Source organism: Protopterus annectens, chromosome 7.part0 (genome assembly GCF_019279795.1).
Source record: "Protopterus annectens isolate FY-2018-M chromosome 7.part0, PAN1.0, whole genome shotgun sequence".
Classification (NCBI taxonomy): Eukaryota; Metazoa; Chordata; order Ceratodontiformes; family Protopteridae; genus Protopterus; species Protopterus annectens.
The window spans coordinates 1,210,824,965-1,210,840,557 of record NC_056739.1 but is presented as its reverse complement, the minus strand read 5'-3'; the positions used below and the strand labels follow the sequence as shown (position 1 = coordinate 1,210,840,557).

The 15,593-nt window shown below is 41.6% G+C and overlaps 1 protein-coding gene across 1 annotated transcript in view; it reads right to left on the bottom strand.

Moving 5' to 3' along the window:
* Positions 1-3,992: 3,992 nt before the first annotated feature.
* The window catches only part of ZNF592 (zinc finger protein 592), a 1,193,995-nt gene continuing 1,182,394 nt past the window's right edge, over positions 3,993-15,593 (bottom strand). Inside the window, exon 8 of the mRNA XM_044077837.1 lies at positions 3,993-4,574. Coding sequence (XP_043933772.1) covers positions 4,086-4,574 — 489 coding nt within the window. The 3' untranslated portion in view covers positions 3,993-4,085. The remainder of the gene's footprint in view (positions 4,575-15,593) is intronic.

Here is a 15,593-nt window from a genome sequence, read left to right as displayed (position 1 = left end):
AAGAAAGACTGAGGTAATGACGTCGGCTGCATGTTTTATACCACTGACTACCTGACATCATGGAAGAAGGGACAGCAACCGACGCAGGACCCAAGACTTTGTTAATCAGGCTGACTGAGGGCTATTGCAAGCAGATAACCCAAATGTAATGACTGCAACAGTGAAACACGAAGAACATCTGGTAACAGTGATCCCTTGTTACAAACCTCAAGAGTCTGTCCTTTGAGGATAGGGATATAGAGGAAGGCAGCCTTGAGATCTACCATCACCAGTAAGGCCAGGAAGGGTAAGAAGGCCTGTACAGTCATCCCCATATGCCATGTCCTATGGTTGAGAATCAGACACCAAAGTACCCCCACCACATGTGCTCAAGCATAGTGGGGAAGAAAAGGGACATGTAGTTCAGTTCCTTCGCCTCTTCAGAATCAAAGGAATCAGTCTCACAGTGCAGACCTTCCCCTTGTGAAGAGGCACAAAGGGCTGTTTTGAATCTGGATGTGGGCTACAAAGAAACTGAACAACCCTCCCCACATTAACTTAGCCCAATTCCAAGTGGCAGACCCATATAGAGACAGCTGTCTAGGTAAATGAAGTGCCTTTGTCACAAATGCCATGATCTTATTTGGACAGGGGACCACCGGAATCTGGTAAATCCTGGGAGGGAATTCCTGGAGTATGACTTGAAGGCATTGACATTTTTGACAATGACTATGGAGATTATACTCTTCAAGCCATTCTAAGGCAGATGAAGGGGAGTATGTGCCTGATGAGGAGTGGATCTTGGTGTTAGAGCCACTGGGACCTGCAAGGAGCTACAAGTGGGGTTCCTGAGAGGCAACATTAGAGATCTCAGGGTAATCGGCATCAACGCCAAGGCTGTTTGGGTACCTCTGTGGATATGGTGCCCTCAGACCTAAGGGTCTCCATGGACTCTGAAGTTTAAGAGTCTCCATTTCATACTCCCTCCCTATGGATGTACTTCCCTTTCATTTTTGGGATGGACAACCATGCCATCCTGCAAATCAGAATATAGTGCACAGTTTTAGCAGTGGCTCAACTCTCTGGCCTGGTATGCCTAGAGGGATTCCTCCTTTCTATCATGGCCTTGGGACAAAACTCATGGCAAAATACTGTAGATAATCATGTTGTGATCCAGGCCTAGACAAGGAACACACTGGACATAGAATCCTTTTTACATGGTATTTGGTGCTTGCAAGCATATCTGTTACTTTTTGCAGATGTGGGTCTATCCCACACATCTCTGGGTGCCTTAAGCCTGTTCCCTGGACATATAGGAACAAATAGTAACACTGCTCCTCGGTCACAGGCCTCGACTAATGCTGGACAGTGATGTACTCTCCTGAAGCAAACTTGCATATGGCAACAAAGAACTAATGATGTCACCTATATAACAGGTATGTGAAGACATACAAGGTAAGGTGATGTTAACACGCCCACAGTGAAAGGTCCTTAGATCTGAAAATTAGGCCAAATATTGGACTCTGCCAACAACAGACATCCCTACAAGTTAGGACTGCAACAGTAACCCAAAAAGAGCGGCATCTATATTGTATGACTGCTAAATAAAAGCTATCCATTTTGCAGTAACATATGGTAATATATTGCTGGTATAATAATGCACATGGGTAGGGCATCCACTCACACTACTGGCGACCACTGTGTTTGAATAGTAACAACTGCTGAAGGGGTTATTGGGAACAGGAGGCAAGAAAGGCAGTGCCTGACTGCATCCCTCTTGGGAGTTAAGAGTGGGACTGGATTCTGAAGGGTGACCTCTCTAAGTATAACTTCCGCAGTGCAGCCAGAAGATTTGAAAGTACTACCTAGTTGTTTCAAGAAGCCAGGTTTTTGGAAGAGTACAAGTGAGTTCTGCTTCCCAGCCGTTAAACCACTGCATGACAAACTTGGAATGAATCAGTGGGGAAAAGAAGGCCTATGCATGCAAAACACACCCATTCCACAGCATGATACAGGCCATCTCTGCTGCGTCAGCTACCAAGCCACTGGTTGGAGGAGTTGAGGGTTCAATAAAAGATATAAGGATCATTAAAACAATGGATTAAGGGCACTACAGAATTCTGGAAGCAAAAAGCAACTAATAAATTACTCTAACATACTGAGGTTAACTATCAGGAAGGTAAACATTTTCAACAGGCAACTGTGGAAGCAGCATAAAGTCAGACTTCAGTAATCTAGTACATAAATCTTCAGAAACCACATACTCATACAACAAATTTGCGAACAAGAGTATGATGTGAACTGTAGCCTCCACAATCTACTGATGACAAATCAGAAAATTTAGTGTCTTCCCCATACAGTGGTCTTTGCGACACCATGGTAATTCACTGCTGTCCAAGATTATGGTGGCCTCTAAGCTAGAAAATCTAGGCTATGAATAAGCAAAATTTTCTTATGAAATGTAAATGCTGAACTTCACGCACAACCTAGGACAACTCTGGAACCAGACAAGCATTTTCCCTAGCCCCCTTAATGGCATTATGCGCAAAAGAAAACAGCCTTTCACAGAAATGCAGAATAGTCATTTGTATACTAGTAGGAGAAATTTGTGATGCAACTGGCTAATAAGCTGCACAAAAATGGTCATGTTGCATAGTAACACCTTTAGCAGATACCAATACTAATAATGGAAACAAGTCAATAAACAAGAGTAACAAGGCATACTAGCATTGGGTCCTACTATACACAGCACTCAAAGCATTAGATGAACTGCACTGCCCCATGCTTTGGGTCATTACAAGTGCCATTAAACAAAATACATTCTGCTATGCCTTATCACCTGATAATAAATTGGTGCTGACATTTTTATTGAGTGGACAAATAACTTTTGAAGAATCTGTGGAAAGAACGTAATATGAAAAGCTTTGAAAAGAAAACAGACAATTCAGGAATACAAGTGCTGGCAATGGTGAGCATCATCAACAAAGACACCTCCCACTTTTAAAAATAATGCCTGTGAAAATCTTAACTGATGTGTCCAAGCACCCTCACATCAGCATGCCCAGTTCAAGCTAATTTTAAGTCATTTTAGTCTTGGGAGATAAACATCTGACAAAAAAGAAAATCAAGATGAAAGCAGACTGACCTATACCTAGGTTCCTGAAATTCTGTGATTGTTTTTTCTCAGTAAGAATTCAGTGACAGAAATTAAACATACAACTGAATGTTAATTCAAATGTAGTAGATTTTCTCCACAATGTACAATTTCCCTCCACTCTGCTTCCAAATCCTCCATGTTTGTAATCTGACTACCTACAAAACCAAGCATTTTAGTTATCAGCAATACTGTTTTAAGGTCAATGGATGAAGAAAACAACAAAAATCACAGAGGGTGTTTATCACTGTCCTGTTCTTAATAAAGTATCATGAAAGCTGCATTTTACTTTCTAGTTTTTACCTTAACTGGTGGTCTGGATTTCGAAGTAAAGCAATGTCGGCTGTAACTAACTGTAGTCAAAGTAGAGGGCAACCAGTTTTAGAGAGGAACCAAGACCAAATAAAGGTTCTTGGGCCCTTTAAAAACAAGCTTAAGTAGATTTTAAAATTTAGAAATGCAAACTATTGTTTCTGCAGGTTAAACTGCTTCTGGGAGTGCTGTACTTGACCAGTGCTTCAACAAATAAGACTGGGTGTGGGTGGGGAGACCACTGAAGAGACAACAGAGGCACATACATCTAAGAGAGTACAAGCACAGGGGAGTAATAATAAAATAATTGTAGCAAAATTAATTTCAAATAAAAAAATACAAATATAAAATTATACAGGGGGTGGGGAAATATTCAGCAATTTAAATAGAAACAGTACCTCTTTACAGCTTGAAGAAACTCACAGAAATCCAGACACAGCACAGATACAGTTACTCTGCCAGCTCATTTTAATTATCTTAAAATAAAATTGTACTGGATAATAAGGGAGTACCACTGTAACAAAGCACTGCATCTCTCCTCTTATACTTCAGTTCAAAATATTCTTTAATATTTTTTCCTCATTTGAAGAGAATTGTGGATATGCAAAGTCAACAACATATTCTTTTTTTAGTGCTCCACCTATTTTGATCGCAAAAATGGCACTGCATGGCTACGCATATGTGCATTTCGTGCAGTTTCAGTATCAAAAGCTTTGTGGCAAACTTTGCAACGTAATCCATTGTCTTCAGCATTTGTAATGTTCGTTTCTGCAGTCTGATTCTCCTGCCCAGTCTCACTTGTCTTACTTGTACCCAAAACCTGTTCCTCTTTTTGCTTTCCCTCCTCTTCCTCATCATCTGGTCCTTTCTGTTTATGGATTATGAAAAGGTGTCTATTGAGTGAGACCTGAGAAGTGAAACACAAGCCACAGTGCAGACATTGCAGGCCAGATTTTTCTGGCTTATGCTCCGGTATGTGGTCCTGGAATTCAGAACTGCTTTCTGTTAGAAACCCACATTTTCCACATCTATAATGAGCCCTAAGTTTTTTGGCAGGGGTGCTTTCTATATCATCTTCGGTATTTTCTTCCATCTGCACAGTTTCAGCTGTTCGTTTTGGAGGCAAATCCTGAAAAAAACACAATATGATTAAAATTACATAGATGTTCCAACTTTTCACTCAGTAAGCTCTCTGATTCATTTGGGTCTATGGTTATTCATAGAAGGGTAAAAGCACTGAATGGCATTACATCATAAATGCTATTCATCAAAACCTCCTCATGTACCCCCTGCTAATTATATATACTGACTCTGAGATCGCACTACAGTGGAGAAAGGGCAAATAGCCTTAACCCTACTGCAATGCGATCTTAGTCAGAATGGCCTGATGAATGGCATGTTCGATGATACATGCGTTCGATGTTTTGTTCTTCGACAGATAGACATATATCCGATCCAGTTTACTTATATGCACAAAAAATATGAAATCGCCACCTTCTCAGTTAACAGTCAACTCAATAGACAAATTATGCAATAAACTATTAGCAGAAACAAAAAAGTGCCTTTTCAATTATAATTAGCTACTCTTAATAATCTACACATGCCTCTGCCATTATAACAGACAGGGATGGCATCACACTTCATTCCAAACTAAGTCTTCAAAACAGATTAAATGAAAACTGCATACTGTACAACTTCATCAAAAAATATAGGCATACATTAACTGACAGTAACAGCAGAAGTACGAGTAATGGCATCATTATTACAGGATTCAATGTTTAAATGATGTCTGCTGGAGGCAGATGTCAGCCCTTGATCAAACAGTTTTTTTGTCAAACAGGCAATGCAGAATTAAAATATAAAAGTATGCAAACCATATAAATATAAAATATTCACACACTTCCCAGTATAAAAAAATGCAAAACCCATAATGATATACATAAAGCATAACCTATTTCTAATCATAAAACATTCAACTACAAACGTCATCTAACATTAGTTACAAGACGCAATATGCAAACAGTATGGGGGGGTAAGAAAGCTTACCCAGCAGCGATGGCATCTTTGTGTGTACTTCTGTAGTTACTCTTTGAATTGTGTTGCAGTATTAGCAGCCACCACATAACATCCAAAACATTTCCATGGTTTTACAAGCTATAATATACTTCACTGTTTTTCTCTCTCTTACACAAAGTGTGGCAGAATTAAGTGTCTGACAGCATTTAAAAGTCATCCATTCAGAGAGACACAGCTTCTGGATGCTATCAGTGTGGCAGCTCTAAGTGTTTTACATCCTTCAAAGCCACAAAACACTACACTGCAGCATTTTTTCTGTATATCAATGCAGCTAAAGCCCAGCATGCTAGAAATAATTATGATTAGGAATCTCTGATCATAATTCACTTTTTATATGTTCTTGAGAGGGTTATCAAGATTCACTTCTTAAGCTTTTCTCTCGAAGTGAACTTCTTGACATTTGTGTCTGATATGTATTCCAAGAAGGTTACAACTTCAGACCCAATCATAATTCTCTATATTACACATTCCACTATTACATGGAGAGTTATCAAACAAATGTACAGTGAGTGTACAACAAAAGGATCACTGCTACAGGATCCATGGAAAATTACAGACCAGTTCAACTTACACATTTCATAAGGGAAGATGCAACCCGCCCAAAATTCTGTAGTAGCTAATCCTGCTCTAAACATGGAATGGAAAACCAGTTTGTAATGCTTTGAAAATGTGTGGTTGAATGATAAAGTGGCAGAGGTTTGCTGACAATCTGAGAAGACATTGCCCTGAGAAAAAATGTTTGCTGAATTTGAACTCAGAAAACATTGCAATTAACCACTTGACAAGGGTCTGTACATTAAAAAATTGACCATCTTTGCCCAACATGAAATAAACAAACACGTGATCAAACTAAAATGGGTTTTGCCCACAACATAAAAAGAACTCTGTGAACATCTACAAAGTGACAAATTTTCTTCTCTGTTTTCTGGTGAAAACAGGAAACTGAAAAAACTGACTCAAAGTATATTCAGACTACTTCAAGAATAAAGTAGGGATTAACTTATAAAGATCATCTGCAAAAGCCCCTGTGTTTAAAGATAAAACTAGCATGTTAGGAACTTAACCACAAATGTAGATGTTTGAATACATTCACTGCTGCAGTCCTGATTTCTAGGATCATGCTACCTGCAAGTACCCAACTTCCACAGCTTCCCCCATGATTTCAGCGAACTCTATCCCATGGACATGCAAGGACATCAGTGGCAAAAAAGGGGGGGCCATTGGCTGATGCCTTTTTCAGATCTTCCTTTGCCTTGACAACAGCCAAGTCAGAAGACCCCCCTCTGCCAAAGCATTGTGGACCAGGTGGGGACAGTCTCCTGTGCAGAAGGTCATTCCAAGAGGCCCCCAATCTCCCTGGAATCTCTCTGGAAAGCAGAGCTACATAAAATGCAGATGACTTAGTAGGATAAAAACAGGAGGAAGGTTAGGGATAGGGAAGAACAAGACTAACAGTGAATGAACTTTAACACCTACATACACGGTGAGTTCTTAACAGCAGTGAAGTTCCTAACAGTAGTTATGTCTAGTGCGCTATTCACTGTTAATGTCTTGACTTCTTGGGAAGACTCCCAAAGTAGAAAAGTAGAGGGTGGTTGGCAGCAGAGAACGCTGGCTCGATATGACTCTCAGAATTGGTGCCAGAAGAACATACACAGAGGACCAGGTGGCAGTCTACAGGACAGCTTGTGTACTAACCACTCTAAAGAATGCTGTGGTGACTTCAAGAGGTTGAAGGGGAACTGTGCTGACATACCCATGGGAAGATTAATCATGAGCAGAGTATTAACAAATGCAACAAGCAAGCTATTTGGAAAGAGCTTCTTTGCTTAGTAATTTCCCTTCCTTTCCCATTGCCAAGGAGATAAATAGCTGGTCTATCTTTCTGAATGTTCTAGTCCCATATAAATAATAGCTCAGTTGTCTATGCACATTCAGGGAATGAAGGATTTTTGTCCTCCCTTGCTGTGAAGGATAGGAAAGAACACTGACAGATGAACAGATCAATTGAGGGATAACTCTGTGAGCATCTCAGGCATAAAAGTGGGCCTAGTTCGAAGGGATAAAGGAGTAACCTTGAGCTCCTTCTGGCTGTGGTGACAACAACTAAGAACAGTGGCTTCCAAGGTAAAAATATCAGGGTGCAGACACTGCTGGTTTAAAGAAAAGAGAGTCAGTTTCTCTAAGGCATAGTTAACACTCAATGGCAGAGCAATCTCTTTTCTTGGAGGTCTAAGATGCAAAACCTCTTTTAGGAACTGCTTTACTGAAGGCCAGCAGTACAAGGGAGGATCCATGGGTATTGCAGGCTGAAACAGCAGAAGCATGAACCTTTACAGATGCATACGATAGGCCAGTTTTATAAAGGTCTGACAGCTAATCCAGGACCATTGTGACTTGCGGCTTATGTGGGTCTTGCTCAGTGGAAAAGCACCAGTGGGAGAATCCGTTCCTTTTTGCTAGATAGGATGTGTTTTTTTTCTAAATGTTTAGCATGTCCTCAGATAACATGTGCCTAGCTGGAATTAATGTAAAATCATCCAATCTGTCATCATTATAGTATCCATGTTGTGGCGCTGAGGGGACCTTTGTCTTGAGTTTGAAAATTCACATGCTGAGGCAGACTTGTGCTATGGTGCATGCATTAAATACGGAGTTCTCAGGCCACTATACTTAACGAGGTAGGGGTTCTAATCTCACTGTGGTCGACTGGTGTGTGTGTGTGTGTGTGTGTGTGTGTGTGTGTGTGTGTGTGTGTGTGTGTGTGTGTGTGCGCATACATGCGCCCAATCAGAATAGCATAACTGTGTACCCTACAGTTAGCAATACAATCCCATGGAGTACAGCTATTTAGGGGTGGGAATTTGGCATAATAGTTAAAAGTATTTACCTTACAGACGCAATGTGAATGGCTTGATTCTCACATGGGGAAATTGGATAGGCTGAAAATGGCCCACAAGGGAAGTTAGCCTAGTACTAAACCATGAGCTTAATGCATTCCGCTATTCTTCTGCAAGTCTTTGAAGAATACTGCAACAAAGATTTCAGTCAGGACAGCCAATGCTACTTTGGTCAAAAGCAGTGCTACTACTATGGCTTTTAGAATTTTCCTTCCTGATTTTAACAGTTCTCCGAGGATCAAGTACACAGGAGGAAAATCAGAGGGAAGCATACCTGTCCAGTTCAACTATTTTCCAAGCTTCTGGATTTCAGAATGTTCTGTTGCCTTTTCAAATGTGAAGCAAAACGTTTTTTTTTTCTTTCTGGCACATCCCACATCCTGATCAGATATAGAAAGACATCTTTGTTTAATATCCATTAATGAAAGTGTAGCTGAGAGCTGCTTAGCTTGTCTACCAATGCATTTTTTTTCTGAAGGGACATACGCTATTGTCAGAATCGTGTCTATCCATTTGACTACTTCCAGGTTGGTACAGCAAGCCAGCACAGCAAGTATAACTGCATTCCTCCCTATTTACCACATCACAGTAATACTGTCTATCAAGATATGGCAGACTCCTTTCCATATTTGGCTGAAGGCCTTCAGTGCCAGAATGACTGTCACCATTTCTTTCAGATTTACATCCTGGTCTCTGGAAGTTGAGAGTGCTGACACAACCTATTTTTGTAGTACCACTGAAGTTCCTATAAGTAAATAAGCTAGTGATACAATCATGATGCAGAAGGGCATGTAGTTCTGCACCTTTATGAACTCTGGCTGATACCAATTCAGCCCACATTATGAAAGCAATGAGTCAGAAGAGAACTTGTCCTCTGAGAGGAAGGTTGTCTGACAGTTTGTGCCTAGGCAAATCCCCAGGAAGACCAGGCTCTTTATGAGAGGAATTAGATTGATTTACTCACAATTACTGAGAGAGAGCCATGCCGCTGAAGAAATTCAGAGTGAAGTGTAAAGCCTTGCACATACCATCTAATGAATGTGTGAATCAGATAGCTGTCCAGAAAAGGGTAGATATGCATGCCTATTGTCCTGCAGAAAGCAATTACTAAGCCAGGCATTTGTTAAAGATTCTGGGTGCAACAGACAAGCCACAGAGCAAGGATGTGAACTGTCCATGCTCAACCCGTCTCAGAGCTACACATTTGAGGAACTTAATATGGTCTTTGTCAATGAGGATATGGAGGCAAGGATCTCTTAGGTGCAGCATAACCATGAGTGTTTGAGCAAATAGCAAGGGGAAGACTTTGGATAATCAACATTCTAAACTTTGGAATGCTGGGAACCTTGTTTATATGAGAAATCTAGTATGGGTCGCCATGTACCTTCCTTCCTTCCTTTCTGCAGAAACAGACTGGAGTAAAAGCCTGTTCCTTCCAGGGGTCCTTTTTCTATGGCCCCTTCCTGTAGCATCTCTCTCAAAAACAGAAGGTACATGATCAAGCTTGTTTTCTGGGACAGGACGATTTCCTCTGTACTTTGGAGTTTCTAGAAAATGCAACTTTTAATCTTGATGTAGGATGCTTTGGGCCCACTGTTCTTGTGTAATGTTTTTCTAATTATGAACAAACAAGGTAAATGGAAGGAGGGAAAGAGGATTGGATTAGAGTGGGAAGGGGAAACAGCGGAGTCAAAAAGTACAGTTGTGTACACTTATCATAAATGTAGATGTTCGAGTGTATTCACTGTTGCAGTCATCACATTTGGGTTATCTGCTTGCAGTAGCCCTCAGTCAGCCTGATTAACAAAGTCGTGGGTCCTATGTCAGTTGCTGTCTCTTCTTCCGTGATGTCAGATTGTCAGGGGTATAAAACATGCAGCTGACATTACATCAGTTTTTCTAGCCCCAGATGTCAGGTGGCCACCTAATGGGAAGCAATTAAATCTATAAATATACAAGGTTATACCTCCAACAAAAAAGCAAATACAACAAAAACCTTTTAAGCATTGTAAAGGAAAGAAGAGGTATAGCCAAAAGAAGTCAGGGGCTGGAGGAAGGGTAACCAGGACTGTAACAGTGAATACACTTGAACATCTACATTTATGGTAAGTGTACACAAGTGTACTATGTTCTTTGTGTTTTACTGTTGCAGTCATCACATTTGGGTAGATTCCCAAAGCTAAGGATGGGAGGAGGAATTTAGATAGCATTAGGACCAGCTATAAGGCCCTGCAAAACTGCAGTGGCAAAGCCAGCTCTGGATTTAGAGAAAAAGTACAGTTGTGTACACTTACCATAAATGTAGATGTTCAAGTGTATTTACTGTTGCAGTCATTACAGTTGGGTAATCTGCTTCTGGTTGCAATCAGTCAGCCTGATTAATAAAGTTTTGGGTCCTGCATCGGTTGCTGTCCCTTCTTCCATGACGTCAGGTCATCAGGGTATAAAACATGCAGCCGACACCATTACATCAGTTTTTCTTGCCCCAGATGTCAGGTGCCCCCCAAATGGGGAGCCAAATATTTAAGTAATTAAAAACACAAAAATATACCTCCAAACAAAAGCAAATACACCAAAAAGGCTTTTAAGCATAGTAAAGGAAAGAAGAGGTATAGTAAAAGAAAAAAAACAGGTGATTGGAGGGAGGGTAACCAGGACTGCAACAGTAAATACACTCGAACATCTACATTTATGGTAAGTGTACATAACTGTACTATGTTCTTCGTGTTTCACTGTTGCAGTCATTACATTTGGGTAGATTCCCACAGCTATGGTTGGGAGGATGGATTTATACAGCATTAGGACCAGCTATAAGGCCCTGCAGGACAGCAGAGGCAAAGCCAGCTCTGGATTTAAAGAAGAAAGGTAAATGATAATGCTTGGTGAACGTATGAACTGAGCTCCAGGTAGCAGCTTCTAGAATGTCTCTGGCATGAACACTTCTGAGAAAGGCTGTAGAAGTAGATGCAGCCCTGGTGGAATGAGATCTGATCACCTGGGGGATAGATTTACCATGGTGCATATAGCAGAAACAAATGCAATGGCTTATCCATTTGGAAATAGTCTGCTTTGAAATAACCTCTGCCTCTGCCCCTGCAGCAAATGCCACGAGTTGTTGTTCAGATGTTCTTTGAGATTTTGTCCTGTTTTAAGTAAAATCTAAGTTGTCTGTGTACATCCAATGAATGCAGAATTCGTTCCCCCTTGTTCTGTCGATTGGGAAAGAAAGTTGGCAAATGAATGGTCTGATTAAGAGCCACACTGGATACCACCTTAGGCATGAAGGATGGATTGGTCCTGAGAGACACCCTGTCCGCATGAAAAATAATGAAAGGCTCCACTGCCATAAGAGCCTGTAATTCAGAAATCCTTCTAGCTGAAGTGACTGCTAAAAGGAAAGCTGTTTTCCAGGAGAGAAATTAAAGTCTGCAGTAGCAGCTGGCTTGAAAGGAGGGAGAGTGAGTTTTTCCAATACAAAATTGAGGTCCCAGGCAGGGGTTGGAGCTCTCCTGGGTGGTCTTAAGTTTTTGGCCCCTCTGAGATGCAGCTTTAGCAGAGGATGAGAGAAGAGGGGAGGTTCTGTGTTATAATGAGCTGAAATGGCTGAGGCATGGATTTTTATGGAAGAACAGAACAGGTCCTTGTGAAGCATCTCAGTTAAATACTGTAAAATCTGAGGAATATTGGGCACTGTTGTGCTTATCCCTTGTGATTGATTCCAGGCACAGAATATTTTCCATTTGTCAGTATAAGATTTTCTAGTACTAGGCCTTCTTGCCTCCAAAATGACATCCATCACAGGTTTGTTGAGGGATGCCAAGGGTGAATTTAGGTGATTAGCCATGCTGCAAGATTCAAAGTTTGGAGCTGTGTGCACAGAATTTGGTTGTTCTACTGAGACAGTAACTAAGGTGTCTGAGGCAGGTACCATGGTGGAGGGTGTGACACATTGCGCAGGAGTTGGTGCCAGTGTTGGCGAGGCCAGTATGGATCAATCAAAATCATTTTGGTCTGTCCTGTTTGACTTTTAGTAGAACTTTGGAGAGTAGAGGCAGAGGGGGAAAGGCATAGACTGATAGGTTTTTCCAGCTGAATGATGCAACATCCACTTTCCAGGCTTTTTTGTGATGAGTTCTTGTGCAAAACTTGTCCAACTGATCGTTCTGGGGTGAGGCAAAAAGATCTATGTCTGGACTCCTCCATTTGCGTGCCAACATGTTGAAAATCCGTGGTTCCAGTTTCCATTCATGTGGGTCCATGAGATTTCTGCTTAGTCCGTCTGCCAGAGTATTCAGCTTTCCTGGCAGGAATTGAGCTTGTAGTTGAATCTGATAGGTCAAGGCTGTGTTCCACAATGCCATGGCTAGTTTGCAAAGGGGGTAGAAGTGTGTACCCCCCTGCTTGTTTATGTACCACATAACGGTGGTGTTGTCTGTCTTCATCATTAACTGTCCTGGATGAAGGTAGCCCTTGAAGGCTGTCAGTGCATTCTGTACAGCTAGCATCTCTTTTTGATTGATATGAAGGTGCATTTGATTTGGGCTCCATTTTCCCTGAATGCACTTCCCTGCCAGATGAGCCCCCCAAGCATAGTCTGATGTGTCTGTAGTTAGGGTTTGGGTGGCAGGGGGTGGAGTGAATGGCAGTCCCTTGTTTTGGTGGTAGGCCTCTGCCCACCATAGGAACTCTAGTTGCAGGCAAGGTATGATAGGAATCATTGTTTCCAGGCTGTGACAATGTTGACTGCATGGAATTAGAAGAATGCAGGAGGCCATGAACCCAAAGGCTTGCAGAATTTGTCTTGCAGATAGCAGGGTTTTTATGGACACCTGTTTGAAGTAAGTCACCAAATGAATTTGCTTTTCTGGCATAAGGTAAGCCATCTGGGCAGTTGTATTCAAGCTTGCACCCAGGAATGTAATGTTTTGAGAGGGTACCAGTTGTGATTTATTTTCGTTTATGGTGTACCTTAGAGAAGTTAGAACCTTTTTTTTTACAAATGCCAGATGTTTTTGAAGAATGTCCCTGTTTTCTGCCTGAATTAGACAATCGTCCAGGTATGGATATATCTGAATATTTCTTTGCCTGCAAAATGCAATTACTGGAGCCAGGCACTTGGGCGCAGTAGATAAGCCAAAGGGCAGTGCAGGGAACTGGTAATGCAAATAGCCTGCTTTGAAGCAGAGGTATATTCTGCAAGATTCCCTGATTGGGATATGCAGGTAAGCCTCAAGTCTAGAGTTAACAACCAGGCATCTTTGCCTAGCATAGGAAGTAACTGGTGAAGAGTCAGCATCTTGAATTTTGGAATGTCCAGAAATGTGTTTAGGGTAAATAAGTCCAGAATTGGATGCCATGATTTGTCTTTTCTGGGTACCAGGAAAAGTCTTGAATGGAAACCTTGTCCCTTTTCCTCTTCTGGGACTGGTTGAATAGCTCCCATGTTTATGAGAGACAGTACTTGTTTCTGGGCCACTGCCCAGTGGTTTGGGGGCAGGTCTGGCCATCCGTTTTGGATTGGCAACATGTGGAAATGAAATCTGTATCCCTGGGAAACTATATTTAAAACCCATTTGTCCTGGTTTAAAAGTTGCCAGTTTCTTACATGAAGTGCCAATTTTAGTCCAAAGGGGTGGCTGAAAGGTAAGTGCTTGGTAAGTGTACAGGGAAGTCATTGAGACTGCTTACCATAGGGAGGTGCCTTGTTGCTTCCAGATTTGGAGGAGGCGGCACCCCATTGTTTTGTCCTAAAAGTCCCATGATATGCTGCTGGTATTTAAGCATATGAAATTGACAGTTTAAAGCCCCAATTGCCAAGGTTACAGAAGTGTATACTTTCTTACCCCATCTATCCAGCGCCCAGGAATCTCTATCAGAAGGTGTCGATTTTTAGCAGTAGAGGCCTTAATGCCCTTGGGACCCTGATAAATGGTTTCAGGATCTGCAATAGGATTTTTGAAAAGGAATTTGTGGGAGTCAGGAACCCTGTAGTACCTGTCTGGCTTTCAAGAAGCCGGAGGCAGAGAATCAGGAGCCATACTAGATTCTGAAAAAACATCATCAACAATGTCTAGGACAGGAGGTATAGCCAAAGGCCTATGTTGAGGAAGAAGAAAATCCCAAAGTCTCTTTTTAGATTCAGAGAAATCCTGACTTTCCAAGTGGAAATGTTCCCGTAAGGTATGTAAAGTTTCCCCAAAAGAAAAATCCTCAGGGGGAGAAGCAGAAGGAATGGAATTCTTCTGCATCAGAATCCTCATAAGTAGGTATAGACAAATCCTGTTCATTAGAAGAGTCAGAAGAAATAGAATCCTGTTCAGAAGATTCATAATCTGTGTCTTGCCTAGACCTCTTAGAAGGGGGGGGGGGGGTTGGCTACCATGATCAGGGTGATTAAATCTTCAGCCATTTTGATCATTTGTCTTTTAGGAATAGGGGCCTGCACACGTGGCCCAAGCGTCGTGGCCCAAGCGTTGTTTTTTTAGACATAGATGTAGAGTTTGGCCTTAGACTTGAAGATGGCGTCTGTTTAATATACAAATCTGTAGGCCTGAAAACACCCTCAGAAGCCGGTGCCTGCACAGCGGCTCCGGACCAATCTAAGGTAGACATCCGCAGGTTCAATAACTGAAGCATCTCGTGGCATACCAGACTCCGAATGGGTCTCAGTAGAGGCCTGCGAATCAAAATTAGCGGGTATCAGAGGCTGCGAATGTGCATCATTGAGCACCGGCGAACTAGCGACTGGCTTTGGAGAAGCGTCGTCGTCAGTTTTGGACCGCGGCAGCCTGTCTCTTTTTCTTTGCATTTTTTAGGTATCCCAGTAGTCGGATTGCTAACCGACGACATTTCCGGATAGTTAAATCGTGAGCCAAAATATTTTAAAGCAAAAATATACAGACGTTTAGTAGCGCGTTGATTAAATTTAGCACAAAACCAACAGCAAGGTACGTTGTGGTCAGGGCCTAGGCAAGGAATGAATACAGTACAAATGAAAATCCTTATGAGGTATCTACTTCCCACAAGTAATGTAATTATTAACTTTTACTGACATCGGTAAGGAGCAAGAAAAAGTTTCCCCAATGAGGTACTTAGCTTTTTAGTTGAAGACTTTGGTTCTGAAACTCGAAAATGAAAATTTCAGGAGTCGGCCGACCGGCACTTGCGAACTG